Source organism: Hyla sarda, chromosome 6 (assembly GCF_029499605.1).
Source record: "Hyla sarda isolate aHylSar1 chromosome 6, aHylSar1.hap1, whole genome shotgun sequence".
Taxonomy (NCBI): Eukaryota; Metazoa; Chordata; class Amphibia; order Anura; family Hylidae; genus Hyla; species Hyla sarda.
Window position 1 is genome coordinate 137,982,268 of NC_079194.1, and position 21,400 is coordinate 138,003,667.

The 21,400-nt window shown below is 41.4% G+C and overlaps 1 protein-coding gene across 6 annotated transcripts in view; it reads right to left on the bottom strand.

Moving 5' to 3' along the window:
- Window positions 1-2,404: 2,404 nt before the first annotated feature.
- SEMA3F (semaphorin 3F) overlaps window positions 2,405-21,400 on the bottom strand; it is a 100,082-nt gene continuing 81,086 nt past the window's right edge. For 3 of the 6 annotated variants that reach the window (XM_056525194.1, XM_056525192.1, XM_056525193.1), the window contains exons 3-19: window positions 19,361-19,521; window positions 17,841-17,903; window positions 17,362-17,481; window positions 15,678-15,761; window positions 14,043-14,136; window positions 13,198-13,317; window positions 12,963-13,102; window positions 12,344-12,458; window positions 12,177-12,246; window positions 11,951-12,095; window positions 11,525-11,747; window positions 10,602-10,690; window positions 9,972-10,013; window positions 9,487-9,656; window positions 9,290-9,357; window positions 7,266-7,399; window positions 2,405-4,437 (exon numbers count right to left, since the gene is read on the bottom strand). In XM_056525194.1, the coding sequence (XP_056381169.1) occupies window positions 4,036-4,437; window positions 7,266-7,399; window positions 9,290-9,357; window positions 9,487-9,656; window positions 9,972-10,013; window positions 10,602-10,690; window positions 11,525-11,747; window positions 11,951-12,095; window positions 12,177-12,246; window positions 12,344-12,458; window positions 12,963-13,102; window positions 13,198-13,317; window positions 14,043-14,136; window positions 15,678-15,761; window positions 17,362-17,481; window positions 17,841-17,903; window positions 19,361-19,521 (2,240 nt within the window). In that variant the 3' untranslated portion in view covers window positions 2,405-4,035. The remainder of the gene's footprint in view (window positions 4,438-7,265; window positions 7,400-9,289; window positions 9,358-9,486; window positions 9,657-9,971; window positions 10,014-10,601; window positions 10,691-11,524; window positions 11,748-11,950; window positions 12,096-12,176; window positions 12,247-12,343; window positions 12,459-12,962; window positions 13,103-13,197; window positions 13,318-14,042; window positions 14,137-15,677; window positions 15,762-17,361; window positions 17,482-17,840; window positions 17,904-19,360; window positions 19,522-21,400) is intronic. The other 3 variants (XM_056525195.1, XM_056525196.1, XM_056525198.1) reach the window with 3 other exon arrangements.

The following is a 21,400-nucleotide window of genomic DNA, read 5'->3' on the forward strand; positions in this document are numbered from 1 at the left end:
AGTTATAGGGGTCAGAAACAGATAATTTTATGCATAGCAATTTTGAAAAAAAAAAAAAAAAAAAGCTAACTTTTTTTTAAGAAGTACAATAATAGAAACACTATATACATTGGGTATTGTATTCACTTTTATGGTTAAAATGTTCTCTTTATTCTGTAGGTCAATAAAATTAACTGTGTAGAAACCAAACCCCCAAAAGTTGCAAAATTGTTGTATTCTTATTAATATCCCACAAATAATTTTTTTGTTACCCGGTACATGTTATGGTAAAATGAAAGGTGTTCTTCCTATATGGTGGAGTTGTCCATCTGTTAAATGGGCACTGTCAGATCCACAACTTTTTATATGATGTTACTGATGAAAATACCTTTTGAAAGACCTTTTGTAATATGGTTGTAATTGGCTCCTAATAATCTAGGGCTCCCAATACCTACTAGGTGCTCTTACCAGTCCTGAAGCAGCATCAGGTTTGTCCATGAGTCATGGACAAGTGATGACTCAAGGACAAGGCTGCATGAGCAGGCGCACCAATCATCTATCTAGCTATCTATCTATTATAGATAAATAGATTGATATATTACATATATATATATTTATTTATTTATGCTAACCGTGACTCCACAAAGGCATCCCAGCTAATTTGTTTAAAGATCAGACCCCTATACCCCCCATAAACAGATCTCTGCACAAACCAGGAAGTACCTGGATTTTTTTGAGACTGAGAGCTGCAAAAAACTACAGAGCACATAAGCTCTTGCCCTTGTTTCCTGTGAAAGCTCTGAGAGCAGTTGCAGAGAGCTGAGCAGGCTACATGGTTAGAAAAGCAATACATCTGATGAGGGAGGTGTGTGCCCCTCAGCCAATCAGGAATAATCACACACAGAAGCACTCTGGGCTCTCTGAGAGCTGAGGAGAAGGGAGTGTGATGTTACGTTAGTACGTGAGGTGTTGGGCTCATCATATGTGATAAGAACTACTGGACTTCCTGTGTAGAGGAAAGCTGAGAGAAAGAGGGTATGTGCTCAGCAAATATTACACTTGTAAATTACAAAGTTTTATAACTTTAACATGTGCAGCCATATAAAGGTCATTTCATTTGACTGGAGTTCTCATTTAGGGTACGTTCACATGTATGCAGATTTGATGCGCAGGATTTGATGCACAGGATTTTCTGCTGCAGATTTTAACGTAAACTAAATGACTGAGCACAGCTTCTAAGCAGCAGTTTTAAATCCTGCACATCAAATCTACGCAGGATCCTGTATGTGTGAAAGTATCCTTAAGTTGTTAAAAGTAGCACACTGCAGATCCTGCACTCACCCTCCAACGCTGATTTCTTCAATAGGAGTGAATATAGGTGTCAATAGGTGTGAATGCTATTCCTCAGACCCTAGTCCTGCTAGTGCCAGGCCATTGGTTTCTCTGTTGCACACTTTAAAAAGTGGCATGTCTTATTTTAGGTGCTGAAAGAATCAGCTTCATTGTAGCTGAACAGTTGACTGGATGGTAAATGTATTCTCTTGACATTTACATTACGTTTATACACTATGGCTTCCTGGTCCAGCTGGGAAATTTCAAAACTGGGAGATCCCATATCCTAGCCGGACTGGCGCCAAAACCCATTCAATTTACTGAGCCGACCTGAGTCCGATAGTGACTGTGGTTGGCTCATATTTGTCCTGTATGCGGTTTTGTGTCCGGACTTAAAACCGTGGTATACTATGGTTTTAGGCCCGGTCATAAAACCGGATATGGGGCAAAAAAGAGCAGAGCAGAGTCACTATCTGGCTCTGGTCAGCTCATTAAAGTGAATGGGTTTTGACACCGGCTGGCATATGGCAGCTCCCGGTTTTGAAATTTCCCAGCCGGAACCAGCAGCTGTTGTGCCAAAACGTAATGTGAATGCAGCCTTAATTAAAGGGGTATTCCAGGAAAAAACTTTTATTTTTATATCAACTAGCTCCAGAAAGTTAAACAGATTTGTAAATTACTTCTATTAAAAATTCTCAATCCTTCAAATAATTATCAGCTGCTGAAGTTGAGTTGTTGTTTTCTGTCTGACAACAGTGCTCTCTGCTGACATTTCTGCTTGTCTCAGGAACTGCACAGAGTAGAAGAGGTTTGCTATGGGGATTTGCTTCTACTCTGGACAGTTCCTCAGACAGGTGTCATCAGAGAGCACTTAGACAGAAAAGAACAACTCAACTTCTGCAGCTCATAAGTACTGAAAGGGAAAGGATTAAAAAACAATTAATAAAAGTAAGTTACAAATCTATTTAACTTTCTGAAGCCAGTTGAGATATATATATATATATATATATATATATATATATATATATATATATATGTGTGTGTGTGTAAAAAGTTTTTTCCTGGATAACCCCTTTAAAGATTTTAGGCAATTCCAAGATTCCATTACCCTCCCTCCTTGCTGTAAGTCAGCCACAAGCAAAGCCTGGATATCCCTTCATCCCACCCCAGTCACAATGTATAAAACAGGCCAGTGTTCAGCCACAGGAGATAATTCACTGCATGTTTCAGGCTTAAACTCAGGGAAAAAAAACAATCCGCATTTACATTTATTTACAGACAATCAAGAACTGCACGTTGCAGGGAGGATGAAGGGCAGAACCAGCACTGGAAGTCCTGTTCATGCATTGTCTTACTAGAAAGCTGTCATTTGTGTGAACATCACAGTATACAAGTAAAGCACACTGCATCCTAATACAGATGAGACCAGGAGCCTCCGCACTTCTCAGGTGCACCATGTATAGTGAGACAGCTTCAGAGATGTCCAAATTGCTCCTCATACAAGAGTCCTCAGGTCCATTCTACAATTTGCCTCTTGCTGGTATTGTCCCATCTACCATCAATACACATACATTACGACAGGTAACCTCACATGGCCGCATTTGTGGTCCCTGTTCCCATCCATACTTGACAAAAGGAAGATGTCTCCATACAAAGACATCAAGACACAGATCTCCCCTCTAATACTGGGGGAACATATACAGATATCAGGACAAAGTCACCCATGTTCCTAATATTTTAACAACCAATGTCACCCTACAATGGTAGGGGCCCTATTGCTCCTATACACAGTCCTATAAAAGGTGAAGTTTATATACATATATGATCACTGTATAGATTGTCTCTTACCATTGACTTAAAACCTCCATTAGGTTTATATATTACGTTTACTCAGAAAACTGCTAATCGTACCGACCAAAAACAAAACGGAAGACTTTAAGGAAGCAGAGTGACATGTCCCAATGAACACCATTGAAGCGCCTCCCACAAACACAATTGTCCAACCAGACTCTGAAGCCTCCAGAATAAGGTGCAGCGCTCTCCTATGCAGAGATGACATGTAGCATGTTAGCATGAAGGCAGATCACGGAAGCATCATCCACTGATCTAACGGGAAGCTTTCATGGCAAGTCACCATTTGGAGTGCTGAGCGTCTCCAGTGCTTTAAAAAGGCCTGCGAAGTTCATGGGCCACTAAATATATGTACAGTAACAGCAGGAAGGACGGGCTACCAGAGCTGAACAACGGTCTGCAGGGCAGCTGGACATCACACAAGGCAGTGGTAGTGGAGTAACATTTTGCTTGTAGTGTAGTGGTCATAGGATGAAACAGAAATGCTGTTCTGTAGTCTGATCAAGAAAGGTGCAATGTGCAGCAGTGCACCAAGGCTGTGATGTTCTGCAGGTCATCCTGCATGGTCTGGTATAATGAAGTTGTTCACATGCTGAACAGTCAAGTAACAAATCGCCCAAAGCAAACCTCCCCTCATTCAAAATGGGAATTTCTTTCCCTTAATAAATAAATTCTGAGGGACCCTGAAAGGAAACTCCTCTGATGTTCTTTACATTTATAGACATTTATAGATATTTATATATTTATAGTTCTTTTACTTATTTAAAAAAATGTTTGGGTAAAAATAAAATAAGGGCTAGTTCGAGGGAAATGCAATGTGTATGGTCAGGTGGCTGAAAAAGAAAAGTCCTACAGCAGCAAGCATCCCCAGTTTCATGTCTGCAGCTCCTTTGTGGGCGGGTGGTTTCGTCGATTTCTTGCTCGTTTCTGGTCCTGTAGGTCTTTGGCGTCACTGTGCATGGAGCCCGACGGGCGCCAGTATCCTTGGCAGTATTGGTTGATTAGTCCCATCTCGGGCTGGGAGAGAAGCTGCACAAGATCATCATAGGCCCCTGGTGGGCCAGCAGGTGGAGATGCTAAAGCAGCCGGTGTGTCAGGGTGAAGGAGTGCAGCAGTGACAGCCTCGGCACTCAGAACATGGAGTCGAACACGCATTACTGTATGCTTGAAGTTGTTCTCCGTGGCTGTGCAATGGTAGACGCCAGCATCAGACAACTGTAGTGATCGGATGAGTAAACCTTGTTCAGTCTTCAAGAACCGTCCCTCTGAGCGAAGCTGTAAAAGCAGAGCACATATACGTGTGATTCATTGTTCTGTGTAAAGACACCTTTAATTTTACCATAAAATCTATGGCACAACCAAAATATTATTTATGATGGGAAATTGCTAAGAACTTTTTTTATTTTTTTTTTTATTTTAATGCACTTTATGGTAAAACCGACAATCTCTTTATTTTGTGGTTTAATACAACTAAAAGGATACCCATCTTTACATGCTTTTCCATTATTGTACTTATTTAAAGAAAAACTTTAACACAATACCTGTGTTTAAAATTGCCCTATTCTGACCCCCAATAACTTTTTTTTTTTCTGCATATGGGGATGAAGGACCCTCTAACTCTTTCATTTTTCCGTACATGGCGTTTAGCGCCATGATCTCTATTTTTTATCGGTACCACTATTGCGTATATGTGACTTTTTGATTACTTTTTATTTTATTTTTCTGGGATGTGATGTGTCCAAAAAGCAGCAATTTGTGATTTTTTTTTTACATTTACGCCGTTCACCGTTTAATTGTTCAACAATTTATTGTTGAAAATGATCCTATAATACTGGCACATTTGCAGCAGTAAATCTGACCAAAAGTCTCTTAGAAAAACAAAACCTCACACTTTCTTGAAACCTCAAACACATACAAGTGGACTTTGAAAGAACACTCCTCTCAAACATGCAAAAAAAGAAAAGAATATCAAATCTTACAGCAAAAATTCAATACAGACTGAAAACATATCCAACTCTGAATGCAGCACAACATGGCTTAAAAGGGAACTCTGGTACTGAAGTTCTTATCCACTATTCCAGCGGTCCAACCCCCTGCAATCTCCTGCTCCACCCCCAGCTCTTCTCATGCACGGAGCGGTGGTTGACACGCCTCTTCCATGTATCTCTATGGGAGTGCTTGTATATCTCCGACTCCACCATAGAGATACATGAAACGGAGTGTGTCAACCATCGCTTCGTGCTGTGGGCGACAACTCCATGGATAAGGAGTGCCAGGGTGCCGGCAAGGAGATTACGGGGGGGGGGGCACAGTGGGTGAAACACCCTGCGATCAGACACTTATCCACTATCTTGCGGATAGGAGATAAGAACTTCTGTACCGGAGTTCCCCTTTAAGATGTATTACGAATGCATTTTTTACAACTGCAAGTCTCTGAATAATCTCAGGTCTAATGACCTAAACTGATAGGTGTCTGTTTGGGTCATCCCATCCGTGGTCAGGCCAGGGCTTGTGGCCATAATATGGATGCAAAAATGCAACAATAAGCCAGTGTGAAACTGGCCTAAGCATTTTGGACAAAGGCGGAATTTATTTTTGTATGTGTGAATCAAGTTTTTATCCCTGACCTTATTTTTCTGTGTGCGTCACGTGTACTTCCCCTAAATGTATCAAAAAGGTTCATGTTCTTCATAAATAGCTTAGATCTATGCAAGTGTGGTCTGGCGTGAGATTGCACAAAAATATGAGCAAAAAAATGTGCCACAATTTTAAATTGTCTCATTTCATCAGCTTCCACTGTAAAAGTAATTGTTCTATTGACGTCAACCACGCTACTTTTTAAAAATAGAACATACAGGTAAAATCTGCAAAATTACAATTCGCTCATTGCACAAAACCCTGTAACAATTTAACACCAAAAAAAACGAGAGTAAAACCAATAATAAATTAGTACGGTACCTATTGAAGCTAATGGAAGTAAAAATGCAGAAATCCAGCACAGCCACTAAACAGAGCTGTTTGCTTCCACCTCCAATTATGATGAATGTTATGCATATAGGGGGGCATTGATTATTGTTAGAGATGAGCGAACTTACAGTAAATTCGATTTGTCACGAACTTCTCGGCTCGCCGGTTGCTGACTTTTCCTGCATAAATTAGTTCAGCTTTCAGGTGCTCCGGTGGGCTGGAAAAGGTGGATACAGTCCTAGGAAAGAGTCTCCTAGGACTGTATCCACCTTTTCCAGCCCACCGAAGCACCTTAAAGCTGAACTAATTTATGCAGGAAAAGTCATCAACTGCCGAGCCGAGAAATTTGTGACGAATCGAATTTACTGTAAGTTCGCTCATCTCTAATTATTGTCTTTAGAGCTGTTTTTTGTGTGTATATTTGTTGCACATTTGGAGCAGTGGTGCGCCTCGGGCTATCTTTTGCGACTTTTTGGTTTACACTTTTTTTTTTTTAGGTGTCTACAGACCAGCTGTGGTAAGGAATTTATCAATTGATACTTTTTTTTTATTTTTTTTTTTTTAAATAGCAAATTTATGCACAAGAACCACCAAAAAAGGCACAAAAATACAAGACTTAGCTTAGCTTTTCTGTGAAAAGGGAAATCTCAGAAAATGTGTACCTGCACAAAATTTGTCAGATGCTCTGCGACCATTTAATAAATTTGGCGCACCTACACATAAGCACACAAAAAAGGTGTACAATAATGTCTATCTGAAGAATAGGTCATAAATAAAAAAGGCCTGGAAAACCCGGTTAGAACCCCGGTAACTGAGTGACTAATACAGGTGTTCTGAATGGGGGGAGGGTACAGCTCAATGCAGGATATGACAGAAATTTATTTGAGCTATGGTGTGCTGCGTTCCTTGTTCGATATGTTTTAAGACGTCTTACAGAACTTTTTACTGAAGTCCTGCTATGACCTTGGATTGTTTTCTTTATTGTGAAAGGTCTATTAGAAAGCTGTAAAATGATTCTTAACCAAGAGGAATAAGTTTTATACAAAAAAAAATAAAAAAAATGGAAAAGCTTCATAATGGCTCGGGTTACAGTATTCATATGGAGTTATTGCTTTTATTACGTTTGAGCTTCTTACCTCCTTTTTGCGTTCAGAATGGTCTTTCTGTAGTATCCACTTGATGGAGGCCTGGGGGGAGCGAGCTTGGCATTCCAGGAAGGCGGAGCTTCCCTCCACCCCGTACTGCGCAGCATCCATCCCATTCTTATTTGCTGTAAAAGTTATTTTAATGTGTGAATGTGCTTAAAATAGTGGATAAGGAAAATGAATCAGCCGAATAAAACATGGGTATATACTCCAGAATTGCAATCACTACTTCACTGGTTGTATCTGGCTGGAAACTGGTTGTGGACACCCACACCCCCCAAACAGTTAAGCTGAGGTCCTATATCCCAAGGTGACAGTTTGTCTTACACCAGGGGTCATTTCTCAAAATGCGAATCACAAGAGTAAACCCTGTGTAGACATGAAATGCTGGCTCTGTAACTAGCAGAATAGTGAAGTTCTGGAATATAATAATAGTATTAGTACAGGAATAGTAATGTATTTAGGCAGTGACTCCCCCAGCAGAATAGTGAGTGCAGCTCTAGAGCTGTGTTTCCCAACCACGGTGCCTCCAGCTGTTGCAAAACTACAACTCCCAGCATGCCCGGACAGCCAAAGGCTGTCCGGGCATGCTGGGAGTTGTAGTTTTGCAACAGCTGGAGGCACCCTGGTTGGGAAGCACTGCTCTAGAGTATAATAGATGCTAGGTTTAGTGGTTCTGTGATAAAAAAAAAACTAATGCAGCATATAGACTGCAAATGCATACAGGAAAGGCCTTAATCCATCAGCAGAATAGTAAGTATAGCTGGGAAGCATATTACAGAGGATAACTCAGGATAAGTATATGATAAGACAATTAATGTAGTGTATATAGTAAAATTGCCATTTGCGGAGAGTAATTCTGGCTGTAACAAGAAATATTGTGATCACAGGTAAGGCCTTGTTCACATTGCCGTCGGATTCCGCTATTCAGAGTTTTGTCGGTTATCTGGCCAGAAAGACGGGGGTTTAGCGGAGAAAAAAATAGTGCAAGCACAATTTTTTTCTACGCTAAAATCCAGTAAGATTACTGGGTCACTGACGGACCCCATGCAAGTGAATGGGGTCCATCATGACCCGATAGTAGCCATTTGCATCCAACCCATTTTAGGGTCTGATCGGCTCAGAGAAAAAAAAAAGAGCTGATCAGACCCTTAAAGGGGTATTCCAGGCCAAAACTTTTTTTTTTTTTTTATATATATCAACTGGCTCCGGAAAGTTAAACAGATTTGTAAATTACTTCTATTAAAAAATCTTAATCCTTCGTTATTAGCTTCTGAAGTTGAGTTGTTGTTTTCTGTCTAACTGCTCAGTGATGATGTCACGTCCCGGGAGCTGTGCAGTTCCTATGGGGATATTCTCCCATCATGCACAGCTCTCGGGACGTGACATCATCATTGAGCAGTTAGACAGAAAACTTCAGAAGCTAATAACTATTGGAAGGATTAAGATTTTTTAATAGAAGTAATTTACAAATCTGTTTAACTTTCCGGAGCCAGTTGATATATATATAAAAAAAAGTTTTTGCCTGGAATACCCCTTTAACGGGTCAGTGCAAACGACCGTGTGAACCTAGCCTAATGGTGACAATCTTTTATCTTTACATGGATTTATGTGGTTTATGTGTAACCAGAGTAAACAACAAAGAAAAGATACTTGTGGGTCAGTACTCCCCAGGGTATCAGAACAACGAGGTGAATCTTCTCACGGACAAATACTTTACTTAAAGGTGTACTACATAAATATACACTGACGACATGTTTCAGAGGTGTTGAAACTTTCTTCCTCAGGTCCAGGTCCTATGGTTGATGCTGCCTGACCCTGCATACCTTTGTCAAGTACTGACTGATAGGTGTCCTATGGTGTTGAGCCGTTAGCATAGGCACCTTCAGTTGAGCTTCAGTTATCCTTTCTTGCTTTTTGTTTTTCCTCTGTACATTTGATTTATTGGAAAATCATACATACTCCATCTTTATTTGGGTTAGACAGGTCATAGGATATTTTGGTCCTATTCTTACCATTGGAGTTGTACCCACGGCACTGCCTGATGGGATTTCCGTGTCTAACATCCTGTCGCCGGCTTCGTCTGTGAAAAATAGCACAGAAAAAAGGAGAACAGAAGAGGACATGGCAGAGGACAGATGTTAGCTAGATAGGACTGATATCGTTTTCTGTATATGAGAAGGTTTCTCTATTAATTAAGCCCAGGCCTCACCCCTCTGCATACCGCTTGGAGGATGCTGAATAGCGCGAACACGTTTTTCCATCCCAGGCACAGTAAGGGTCTCTGGCCAGACAACAGTCAGCACACACCTCTCCATACACGTCACAGCGATGGAGGGCAAGATGTGTCACACCAGACACTGATGAGACATAGAGCTGTTGCTGCAATGAGAAAGCAAATCATTTGGACACAATGTATCACAAGAACTGACTGACGCAGAATCTGCACAAGACATGTTGTTATATTGGAAAAAGGTAATGGCTGGTCTATGTTTAGACTGTTGGAGCAACAATGTACGTAAATGCAGATTTTACTGATTATCAAGTGATTAAAAGGTGGTAGATGAATGAAAGAAGCAATGCTGCTAGTTTATAAGGATAATCATCCACATATGTAAACCAGCGGCAGATTAATAAATCACGATAACATTGCATAATGAACGATCACACCAGGGAACGATGATATGACGCACTTACTCGTTTAGATGATATTTTCATGGATTTAATGGGTGCAGGGACCTAAGAGAAGAAACAGAGTTATACAGAAAAGCAGGCCAGGGATGATACACATACATATATAATGTACAGGTATAGATTGGATTGTAAATTCAGCATTTTAGCAATTGTCTTTATTATCATAGAGGGGCAGGGATGTAAGGATTCCTTGTGTAAGTCACATGGGGCGATTAAAAGTGACCCAACGATGAAATGAATACCCCCTTCACTGTTATTTATTACGAACTAGAAACCTAGAAATCGTCACGCCCCCTCCCATAGACTTGCATTGAGGGGCCGTGGCGTCATGAGGGGCGTGGCTGACCCCCCCCTGCAGCGTGAAAACAGCATTTAGAACATTTTACTCCCAAACACTGGCTAGTGGAGTAACCCTTTAATGCAAATTAGAACATGTACATACATGATGAACATGAGGTGACAGGTAGAGCAGTGTGGCTAGTATATGTGAACCAAGAGCTTTATAGTTTAATAAACTCTGACACATCTGTATCTACCATGCAGTGACAGGAGCCTGGTGTTTCTGCTTCCAATATGCAGTGAGTACAAGCATCACCAGTTCCCAGAAAGGAAAGATGAAACAGATGCTCGCACCTTAAATACTTCCACCTCCTCCAAAATGAGCTCCTCTGTCTCTAAGTCGTCCTTTGGAAGCACAATCACTTTCTGCACCGTGCCCTGATCTTAAAAAAAAAAAAAAAATTACGTTTTATAAAACAAGTGACATAGGTATGAAATGACAAATTTTTCACACTTTTATTTGTCCTAGGCAGTCTGATATTTCAGTGAAGCTAACATTTTGTTTATACTAAAGCATTTACAGTCTATGTTTTATCCATGCATTTGTTACAAAAAAAAAAAAAAAAAAAAAGAAACTACTCCAGCACGTAAAGGGGTACTCCGGTGCTCCAGCGTTCTGATCATTTTGTTCATAATGCTCGAAGCAGGAGGCTGTGACGTCACGGCCACACACCCTCGTGATGTCACACCACGCCCCCTCTATTCATTTCTATGGGAGGGGGGCATGTCATCTGACACGCCCCCTCCCATAGACATGAATGGAGGGGGCGTGGTGTGATGTCACGACCACTGCCGCAGGGTGCTGCGGGAGATCGTGGGTGGCCCCAGCAGCGGAGTACCCCCTTAACGTGAAAGATGTGTGATCATAACAGGGGCAGCTGTATGGTTGCCATATTGGTTGTCACCGAAGTTTCTTGTAAAGAGATATATAGAGGATTCTGTCTTAATGAAATTGCTAGCAATCTGACAGAAGATACTCCAGGAATGTTATTTACAGGGATTTTATAAAGGAAATCCTCTTTTAGATTCCATCCACAGTTTGTACGGTTGGAAACAACTTGTGTTTGCTCTATAGTTTTTGGACATTCCACTTGACAATCAGTTGGATACAATCAGGAGCTCTCGCTGATTCGCGTCCTCACAATTCCACATCACTGATAACACTTTCTGTGCATTATACTGCAGCACATGATTAGCTGTGATTAATGCTCCATTACCTGTGCCCAAGAAGAGAACCTCATATCTTCCATCAGATGCGTCCACCTGATCCACAGCAATGCTGGTGAACCTGTAATTGACATTGGTGCGGACAAGCAATGGCTGGCGATGAACAGGGTACACCGAATTGTACATGACTGGGTGTGTCCTCATGAAGTTTATCACTTCATCTGGGTAATCCTTTGTAGATTTCATAGATGGAGTGAACGTACCTCCTGGACACTGCACACATAAATACAGACAAGACATTACATCTACATACAATACTATGCCCAGCTATATCTTCTACCGATATCTGAGATTCGTAAACAATCAACATTTTTGGAGATGTCTGCATGAAAATGTGACCTAATTACTTTAATCTAACAAGCAGAGTAACTTTGTAAATACATTACATAGTGCTCATCTGTAGAAACTGCTCTTACCGTTCCAGGGCGTGGGTATGGAATCTTTCCTGTATACGGCATCCATTGATAGTTGGGTCCTTCCTTGTGGGCAAATGGTCCATTGAACACCATGCGTATATCAGCCATAGAGTACACACACACTGCTGAACCCTTAAACACAGAGCTACACAAGAAGGGGGGGAAGTTAGTGAGATGCACATAGAATGACAAAGACTGAACAACAAGGATGAGATGCAAGATGTACCCAGAGGCAGAGAAGACAGCATAGATGACGGGGTTCTTATTGTCTTGCGTCTGTTGTATAAAGACATCCTCTGTAAAAATACAATTAATTAATTAATACTTACATTACATAATGCATCCCACTATCCCAGAAAGCTAAAGTAACTCTCACTCTGTCCAAATACATACGTAGTTCGTCAAAATGAGTCTCTATCCCATCAGCCCCTGGCACGGAGCATATCAGCCGTGCTTTCAGGAACGTGCTCCATTTATTAACCAGGCAGCAGTGGCCCCCATCATCATTCTTAAAAAATAAAAAAGAAGGGACTGATGTGAGTGATTACAATCTCTGTACAGCGTTGCAACATAAACCCTCAGAACAGTTTCTCAAGCATGGTCCTCAAGACCCCCTAACAGGTCATGTTTTCTGGATTTCCTTAGTCTTTCACAGGTGATGTATTTGTGGTGATGCCGGATTCACTGACCATAATTATATCACCTGTGAAAGACTAAGGAAATCCAGAAAACATGACCTGTTGGGGGGGGGTCTTGAAGAACGCGCTTGAGAAACTTTGCACTAGAATCACAAACAATGGTGGCGAATATCTGACAGAATAGACTGCCCTGTGTGTAGATGGAAGGCATTTATGAGTACTAGTTGTGTTTTTTTGAAGAGTACAAAAAATCAGATCTTCTGTAACAAATTTCATCCGTTTGATGACAATTTTTTGGGGGGCAAATGGATGGGTTGATGTGATTCACCTGCCAGAATATCTGCATGAAAAAAATCAAGAAAATTACTTCTTACCAGGCACACTCTTCCAATGCGGGAATATATGGTCGGGCTGTGTGGGGAATCTGTTGACTTTTCCCGGAAGAAAAAATAAAGTTTATCATCATTTCGCTCCAAGCTGTCAGGGATCAGCTGTACGTGGACAAATGCCGGGTCTGCAGCAAGAAAGAATCATCATCCAAGTGTAGGGAGGAGAAATACAGGCTCTAATCTACTTCTCGTTCTGCACAGTGTATGACTAAAGTCTTACCATTGAGCCAGCGGGAATTGTATTGGTCTGTCCTCATGGCTGCTTGTTTGCCCATTGCTCTGAAAATAGCAGCATCGGTGCCCATGAAATCTATGTAGACTCCAGAGTAGAGCTCCTCATCTGTAAGAGTCAGAAACAAGTGAGTACGTTTAAGCTAATACAACTTCAGCGGAAACCATGTATAATGGTTCTTTGCCAGTCAGAGAAGCCTTATACTTCACACAGATGTGTAAAGCGGTAAAGACTGCGTGGCATTTATCTAGTTGGCCCCCAGCCCAGCAGCTGTTCCTGATTAATTAAAAAGTCTCGACCTCAAATTGTAACGAAAACCCCTTAGGTGGAGGGTACAGGGAGGGGGTCACATGGCGGGTCCCTCTCACAGGGGCAAACAGATTAGCGAGAATGAGATCTGGCAGTCTTTCCCCCCGCCCCCCCCATATGGACCTCAACTTTGGAACCTGCAGCTGCTCACAAACACTGTCTGCATTTTAACCCATCACTCTACAAACTGTATAGTGTCTGGTGGGAAATACTTAGGGTCAGTATTAACAGAGCATCAACCTACAAAAGTGACTTCTAGGTATACATAATTGAGGACAGAGATCATTAGGACAGCAGAAGTACAAATGCATACTCCTTGCCATGGGAAATAGGAATAAGCTAATGTAAATGTGAGATAAATATGACACTTAACAGTAAACCATAAGAAGTATTAATGGAGCTCTATATGTGACCAGATCAGGATATTTGTATCAGAACTAGATGAGTAAGCCAAAGTATTAAAAAATGTAATACTATAAAATATCTAGTCCTAGACATGAGGGGGAGGTTTGGCCTTCACTTACTGATGAGTGCGGAGACACTGTCAAGTTTGGGGTCGTAAGCACATTTTCCTTTCCCTGACTCCACTCGATCTGAGTCCAGATAGAACACATAGTCCTGTGAGGGGGAGAAGAGGTAAGGGGTGAGTAGGAGATCCTTCAGTCATCACTTTCATACTGCTCGGCAGGACCTCTCTTCAAGAAACACTACAGTTGATCGACCATTAGAAGCAAAGTGTTTAAGTACCCGGGACTTCAATACAGGGGATGCCTGACCCATGAAGACAAAAAAAGCTTCTTGGAGAACGTAGAAGTGGACACATTATGAAGGTGTACCGGTGGTGATTAAGAAGGACAATGGGACAGTGGACAAGCTGTGCCGTGACACTGGATCCTCAAGCACAGATAGCAATCAAATGGTACAGGGTGAAGATGCCACTTCAGCCTCTCATGATGTGCAAAGCTTTAACATGGCATCCAGCCCCAAAAGTCAGCAAGCTCTTTCATAAATGGAATTAATAGGTCACTTTCTTCCCTCAATCCCTGCTCCGGAGAGCTTACAATCTAAAGGAACAAACTATGAATTACTTAAGGAGTGCCATCAAGTCTTATGTCAGTAGACTGTAACTCAGCTACATAGTCAGGATAAGATCAGAACCATTTCCCAGACTATCGATTTAAACAAATATATTTCTATTCCTGACAAAAAGCAGAGCTCTGGAAAATTAAGGGAAATCAAACAATATATTTCTTACAAACCAAGCTTAATCCCTGTATAGTAAAAAGTTCTTGCCATTTTGTATAAGACAGGACCAACTTCAAAAAGACTGCACATGGCCAGCAACCCTAGGCTCTGATTTGGCAGACTATGGCAGGAATACTAGGATTGTTCTGACGGATGTAAGTAAGTAAGCTTTGCTGTATGATGTCTTTTTAGAAGCTCCTATTTAAACAGGGTAGAAATGTCAAGGTGGCCAAACAACAGGTTAAATTTCATCATGATAAAACAGTCTTTGTGGTGACTTTGTTCATAAGGATCCCATGTAATGTCTTATAAGGGCATATCCCAGCCTCGGCTGCAGTGCTCAGTGGTGAGGTTTGGCTGTAAGGCCGTAAGTTTTCACTATAGACATTTCACACCAAATTTCCAAAAGCGATTTCAGAGTAGACTCCACTTTGCAGCAACCTCAAATTCATTTCAATGGGAGGCTGCTGCTCAGTTCCCACAGCAGAATTTCCCATATGGGATTTTTGCATGGATCCCCTTTCTGCCCAAAGAATAAATATGTTCATTCTATTAGTAGAATCCACAAGCACTTCGGTGCTTTATTTTATCTGCCAATTCTCCAAGTGCCCATTTTAAGGGTGCAGATTGAATGGTGAAATTCTTTCGGGAATTTACTGTGTGAAATACCCTAAGGGATTTTGGGTCTTCTATCACAAGAACAGCTGCTTCTATATAGATTAACATATTTGGTCCTATACCTCAAGTCTACTAAGGCCCGTATGTTTATACAACACTAACCTGTTAGGGGAAACATGGGAAACATAAAATTAAATTGTATGTCACACACAAAGAAGGAATGTGGGGTATATGTTGTCACTGCCCCAGTATCAGGATCGGGGAGGGGGCTCCATGGCCCCTGGGAGTGGCCCCACCTTGTGCTCTGCTGGTGCTGGGCTGGGTGGATAATCTGCTGCTCTGCTCCCTCTTCCTCCAGGGGGTGCTGTGTGATCTGAGGCCTGAAGAGAGGAGCAGGGCAATAAGAGTTAGACCTGAAGGCTGTTCAGGTTAAAGGCAGGAAGAGGAATACTGCCAGGAACAGGTGTGAGACAACATGGATGGTGAACACACAGGGGCACAGATGGAGTCTATTCCTAGCCCTAGGTGTTAGTTTTTGGATGCAATTCTGTACACAGGAGATGTGCAGCATGAGCACACAGAAACACTGAACAGATCACAAGAAGACATGCATACAAAGCTACACTGCTGGCACATACATGTTACTATCATGCAACACAAGGTGTCAATAATGAGATGTTAAAGAATGAAACAGCACATGAATACAAATAAGTAAAAGTCACATGTGATGGATCATGTACAACACGGAATACAATCATTACATTGAAAAACATCACTGAATATAACTCACCTCTAGCGGAACAGCAGTTACACACTGTAACGCCACAATGACCAAATCAGCTCTCTTATAGACCAACCCCCCCCCCCCATGTACCCAAATCTCTTCTAAATATATTGTTATATGTTGGTTGGTCTATTTTGTTGGTGATAAAAGTCTGGTTCCTGTTACTATTATCACCTGATCTTTTTAAGGAGTATGTTCACCCCTATATAATCTATATGCTTAAACTACATAAAAAAGGAATAGTTAAGAGAAGTTATGTTACAGTATGTATGTACACAACAAGAGGGTCCTTTACTCCTCGAAAATGTTATTGTGCACTTCGGTGGTTTCTGAATGTGACAAATGATCACTACAATTACTCCCCTGGAAATATAAGGCTCTACTACTGAATTTGGGTTACAACAGAGAAAATCCATCAGCCTATATAAAAACTTACGCCCACAATAAGTCGGATAACACGCCTGACACAATGACCATGACACCTCCACACATTTCTTATTATGTGAATTTTTTCCTATTGCTATCATCTGTATTCCATGCGCTCTTCTCCAGAATGAGCTGTGTGTGTGCAGCAGTCTTCACCTCTACCACCCCACTGTACACACGTCTCTACATATATTATATGAGCTTTATTCTATATGAGAACATATGCTGCAGATTTATGAATTGGGAACTTTCCATAAAAAGAAAAAAACTATAACAAAAAAAAAAAAAGGCTCAAATCTATTTTCTGTTTTTGTGATAGAACAATAGAAAAATCGTGATGTGTGGCAGTGGCCTTAGGGTAACACTTCCTGGAAGAATTTGTAGTGTCTATGAGCAGCAGTGATCATGTTGAAAACTTGCAGCACTTTAACTTTGCCATATTGCTTTCTCTAAATTGAGCCCTCCCCACCCTTCCTCTAAGCTTGTCCTCATTTATACATGGCAATGTCACTTGCTATACACAGTTCTGCAAACTCTACATTGAATTGCTCTGTAGAAGAGTAAAGTGAGGATCTTTACCTCATCCCCATACAGAGAAACGTCCATTCTAAAGGAGCACTAGCATAAACTGGGCTTGCAGAGGGTTACTTCAGGCACTAAATACAGAAATGACAAGTATTCTACATTATATCTCTAGTACGGGAATTGCACAGCACTTGGCTGCTCGCATGTTACTGAACTGTTGCCCCTGTTGGAATCGTTCTCAGTACCTGCGCTTTGCGTCCACGGTTGATGTACGTGCACACAGGATTATACGCTCCTGTCCCACACGCATACAGGTGCGTTCTGTTCCAGGGTTGGATAAGACGTATAAAATTACCACATTCTCCCTGCAAATAGCAAAGGTTGGAATAGAGACATGGAGGAGCAAAACAGCAAAAAAGAATGAAATTGACAAGAGTAAAAAGGAGGGAGAAAAGAAGAAAAAAAATTAATTACAACAAATTCTGATAATCCCGGCCTTGTTTTGAGAACTGTAGGCTTTCTTCTCACTTGAATTACTAAGTAACTGGAAATGCTGGGCAGTCACCCAGCTTTCCCAGAGACAGATTAATTGGAGTAGCCCTTATAACCGGACTCCTCAAAGCTTTATAGCAACTACTGGGGATTTGTAATTATACAGAATGCGATTTAAGTTGTATTTGCCTTTTGAGCTGACAGTTCTTTGTTCTCCTTCGGTCATACTCACATTGATATCTTTACCAGATAAGACACATTCGTCTATTCTCTGCTGCTTTGCCGGCCAATGAATCTGCACAGAGATAGAAAAATTGACATTGTTAATAGAAAGACTGCAATAAAAATGAAACCATTAAAAAAATTAATTAATTAATAAAAAAACAACACACACACACACACACACACTCCCCCCTCCAGAATAACAAAGCTGATTGTGTGAGTTGCCTGTCATAGTTAATGTGCATTCGATGCTCCATTTTGTCCTGATCTCTCTATACATTAAGGAATGTGTTATTGCTGCCTGTGGCGTTTCAGGCTCCGCTGCGATTGTCTCAGATAAACGAACAGCGAACACTTTGCTTTTATGGGAAGATGCTGCTTGGAGCGATGCATGACCCCAGCACTGAGTATTACTGTACAATTATCCCACTGCAGTGCTGCATCATGATCTACACCACACTATTCTATAGTGCTTAAAGGGGTACTCCGGTGGGGAAAAAAAATTCTTTAAATCAACTGGTACCAGAAAGTTAAACAGATTTGTAAATTACTTTGATTAAAAAATGTTAATTCTTCCAGTACTTGTCAGTTGTTGTATGCTACAGAGGAAGTTGTATAGTTCTTTTCAGTCTGACCACAGTGTTCTCTGCTGACAACTTTGTCCATGTCAGGAACTGTACAGAGCAGGAGAGGTTTGCTATTGGAATTTGCTCTGGCTCTGAACAGTTCCTGACACAGACAGAGGTGTCAGAAGAGAGCACTGTGGTCAGACAGAAAAAAACATCTCAACTTCCTTTGTAGTATACAGCAGCTGATAAGTACTGGAAGGACTAAGATTTTTTTAATAGAAGTCATTTACAAATATGTTTAACTTTATGGGGCCAGTTGATATATATATTAAAAAAATACCTCCACCAATGTGGGACACAGGAGTGTGTTGTGTTGGTTGTTTGAATGCAACCATAAGAGACATCACTGTATATTTGGGAGCTACATGGTGCACAAAGAGATTAGATGATGAATATACATTGGTGGGTATGTTCTCATGTACTATATTTGCTGCAGATATTCCACTCACACTAAGGAATCTTTACCAGGCAGAAATGCTGTCTGCAGCCAACGAAATCCAGCGGCAATAGGACCGTGCATAAATGTGCCGTCACCATTGATGGGAATTCAGTACATGCTGAAATGTGTGCACAGTGCAGCAGAATTCCATTGGAGACAATGTAAGGCTGCTGTACCAGAATTTTTCCACTTGGAAAGCCCTAAGTGTTATACCACTGTGGACATTGACATCTGATGACAACCTCATAGAAAGCCAAAATAATACTATCAATATGTATTTGGATTAGTGCTGCGGGATGGCCCAATGGGACAAAGGGCAGAAGATATACATTCCCTAAAGATGTAGCGCCGGTGGGATTCATATGCTGGACCTCATTTCAAAGGACCCAATTTCTGCAGGTGTTTAGATTACTAGTTGTGGGCACCATCACTGACTTATGTAAACCCTTGGTTTATTCTTACTATGAGAGGCTCCCGATTAATGTCCTGTAAATCCAGGGACAGGATGTAGTCTTTGCTGCCCACATACATCCGGTCGTGATCTTCATCCTTCAGCAAAATACGATAATCTGTTGTGTTCAGCAGGAAGTTCAGGAAATGTGCGGTGTTCGAAGCCTTCAGCTCTGCAAGGAGACACACGAGTTAATAAATACACAGGCAAGTCCTAGATCCCCAGCTGCTGGAAGACTACAAGTCTCAGCAAGCTGTGCCAGCAGCTGCGTGACCCCACAACAGCTGGAGGATCACAAGTTACTTAATCCTGCGCTACTAGAACAGTGGACTCTGGCCAAGGGAAGAAAACAGAACTTTACCACTGCTTACTGCAATGAACCTATCTTCAGACATGTAATATACAAATACTCATCAGCATTACAGTAATCCATTAATCAGGCTTAGGTGTAATTGTAAAAGTCAGTACAGGGTTAAAGGAGATTGCATGGGAGGGATTAACTCACGGACTGCAGCGAGAGCCGCCTGCAGGTGCATGAGAAGCTTATGGGTTAATTAAAAGTTTAAAGCCCCAACGAGTGACCCCAGAGGCCGGGACATGTCTAATTAAATCAGCTAACTGTGCTCAGGAGCATTCAGTAATAAGCCATGAAGCAAAGCCCCACACCTCAGACATGGCTTCTCAGAAACCTCTAGGACATCACACTAACACATGGAAACAGCACAGGACTTCTCTAGAAAGTCTCAGAGTCTATTCACACGGCGGAATTTCCACCTCAAATTAAAGCCCATAGACTTCTATGTGATTCCGCACTCCCATTCACACTTCTGAAATTCTGCTTGCGGAATTTCAGAAGTGTGAATGGCAGTGCAGAATCCCATAAGAGTCTATGGGCTTTAATTTAAGATGTAATTCCACAAACGGAAATTCTGCAGTGTGAATAGACCCTTAAAGTCTTGGTCACTTCGGATCACTATATTAGAGGACAAATATAGAATGAATCTCAAACAGTGTAGTCGCAGTGTACATACATTATTTACCCTGCAATGATCCAGCATTCGGGAAACTTTAAATAGATGCAATAAAAAGCAACAGAACCTATCCTCCTTCTACCCCCAGACAGTGAAACCCTGTCGCACTGCTATATGCAGCGTTGGGAGGAAGCCATTCATACCACTATTACTTTATCTCAGTGGCAGGTGGTTTGGGAGTGGGCCTCTAAAGCGTCCATTTGTCCAGCCTATATGGAGACCCAATTTAAAATACTTATGGGATGGTATCACACTCCAGAGCTTCTGAACAAGCTGAACCCGGCTATCCCTACCCAATTCTGGCATTGTGAGGCGGGTCTGGGTACTCTTTCATATATTTTGGTCCTGTCCCATCATAGTGGATTTCTGGAGAGTAGTTCAGAGGCTCTTCTCTGCAGTTCTGGGAGTTTCTGTTCCACTTGATACCCTTGTCTATCTTCTACATCTTTCCTATAGGGGCCTTTCGAAGAGCCGTTCAAACTTTTTATGCATGTAGTTCTTGCAGCTAAAACACTCATCGCCAAGTACTGGAAGAAGATTACTCCACCGTCCGAGGCTGATCTTGTTGCTCGTGTGCATGAAATTCGTTCTCTCGAATCTCTCACTACTTCCTTGAATGAAACTGTCCCTTTATTTCCCTCTGTGTGGGAGCCATGGGATCGATTCTCTGATCGGAATCTTCCTTGATCGTATATGGTTCTTTTTACTTCTTTGTCTCTCTCTTTCCTTTCCTGCTTTCTCCACTAATCTGGTTACGTGTCCTTGTTCTGTGTTTATATGTTTTCTCTTTTTTGTTTTCTGTGTGTCGCTCTGTGTTTGGGAGCCTTTCCTGTAGCCTGAGGCTAAGTTTCCACTTGGTTTTTTTTATCTGGCAGTTTTGGGATATCTGCCACTGCAGTTTTTGAGCCAAAGCCAGAAGTGTATTCAAAAGGAATATGGCATATAAAGGAAGGACTTTTATATGTACTATTCCTTTTGAATACACTTCTGGCTTTGGCTCAAAAACTGCAGTGGCAGATA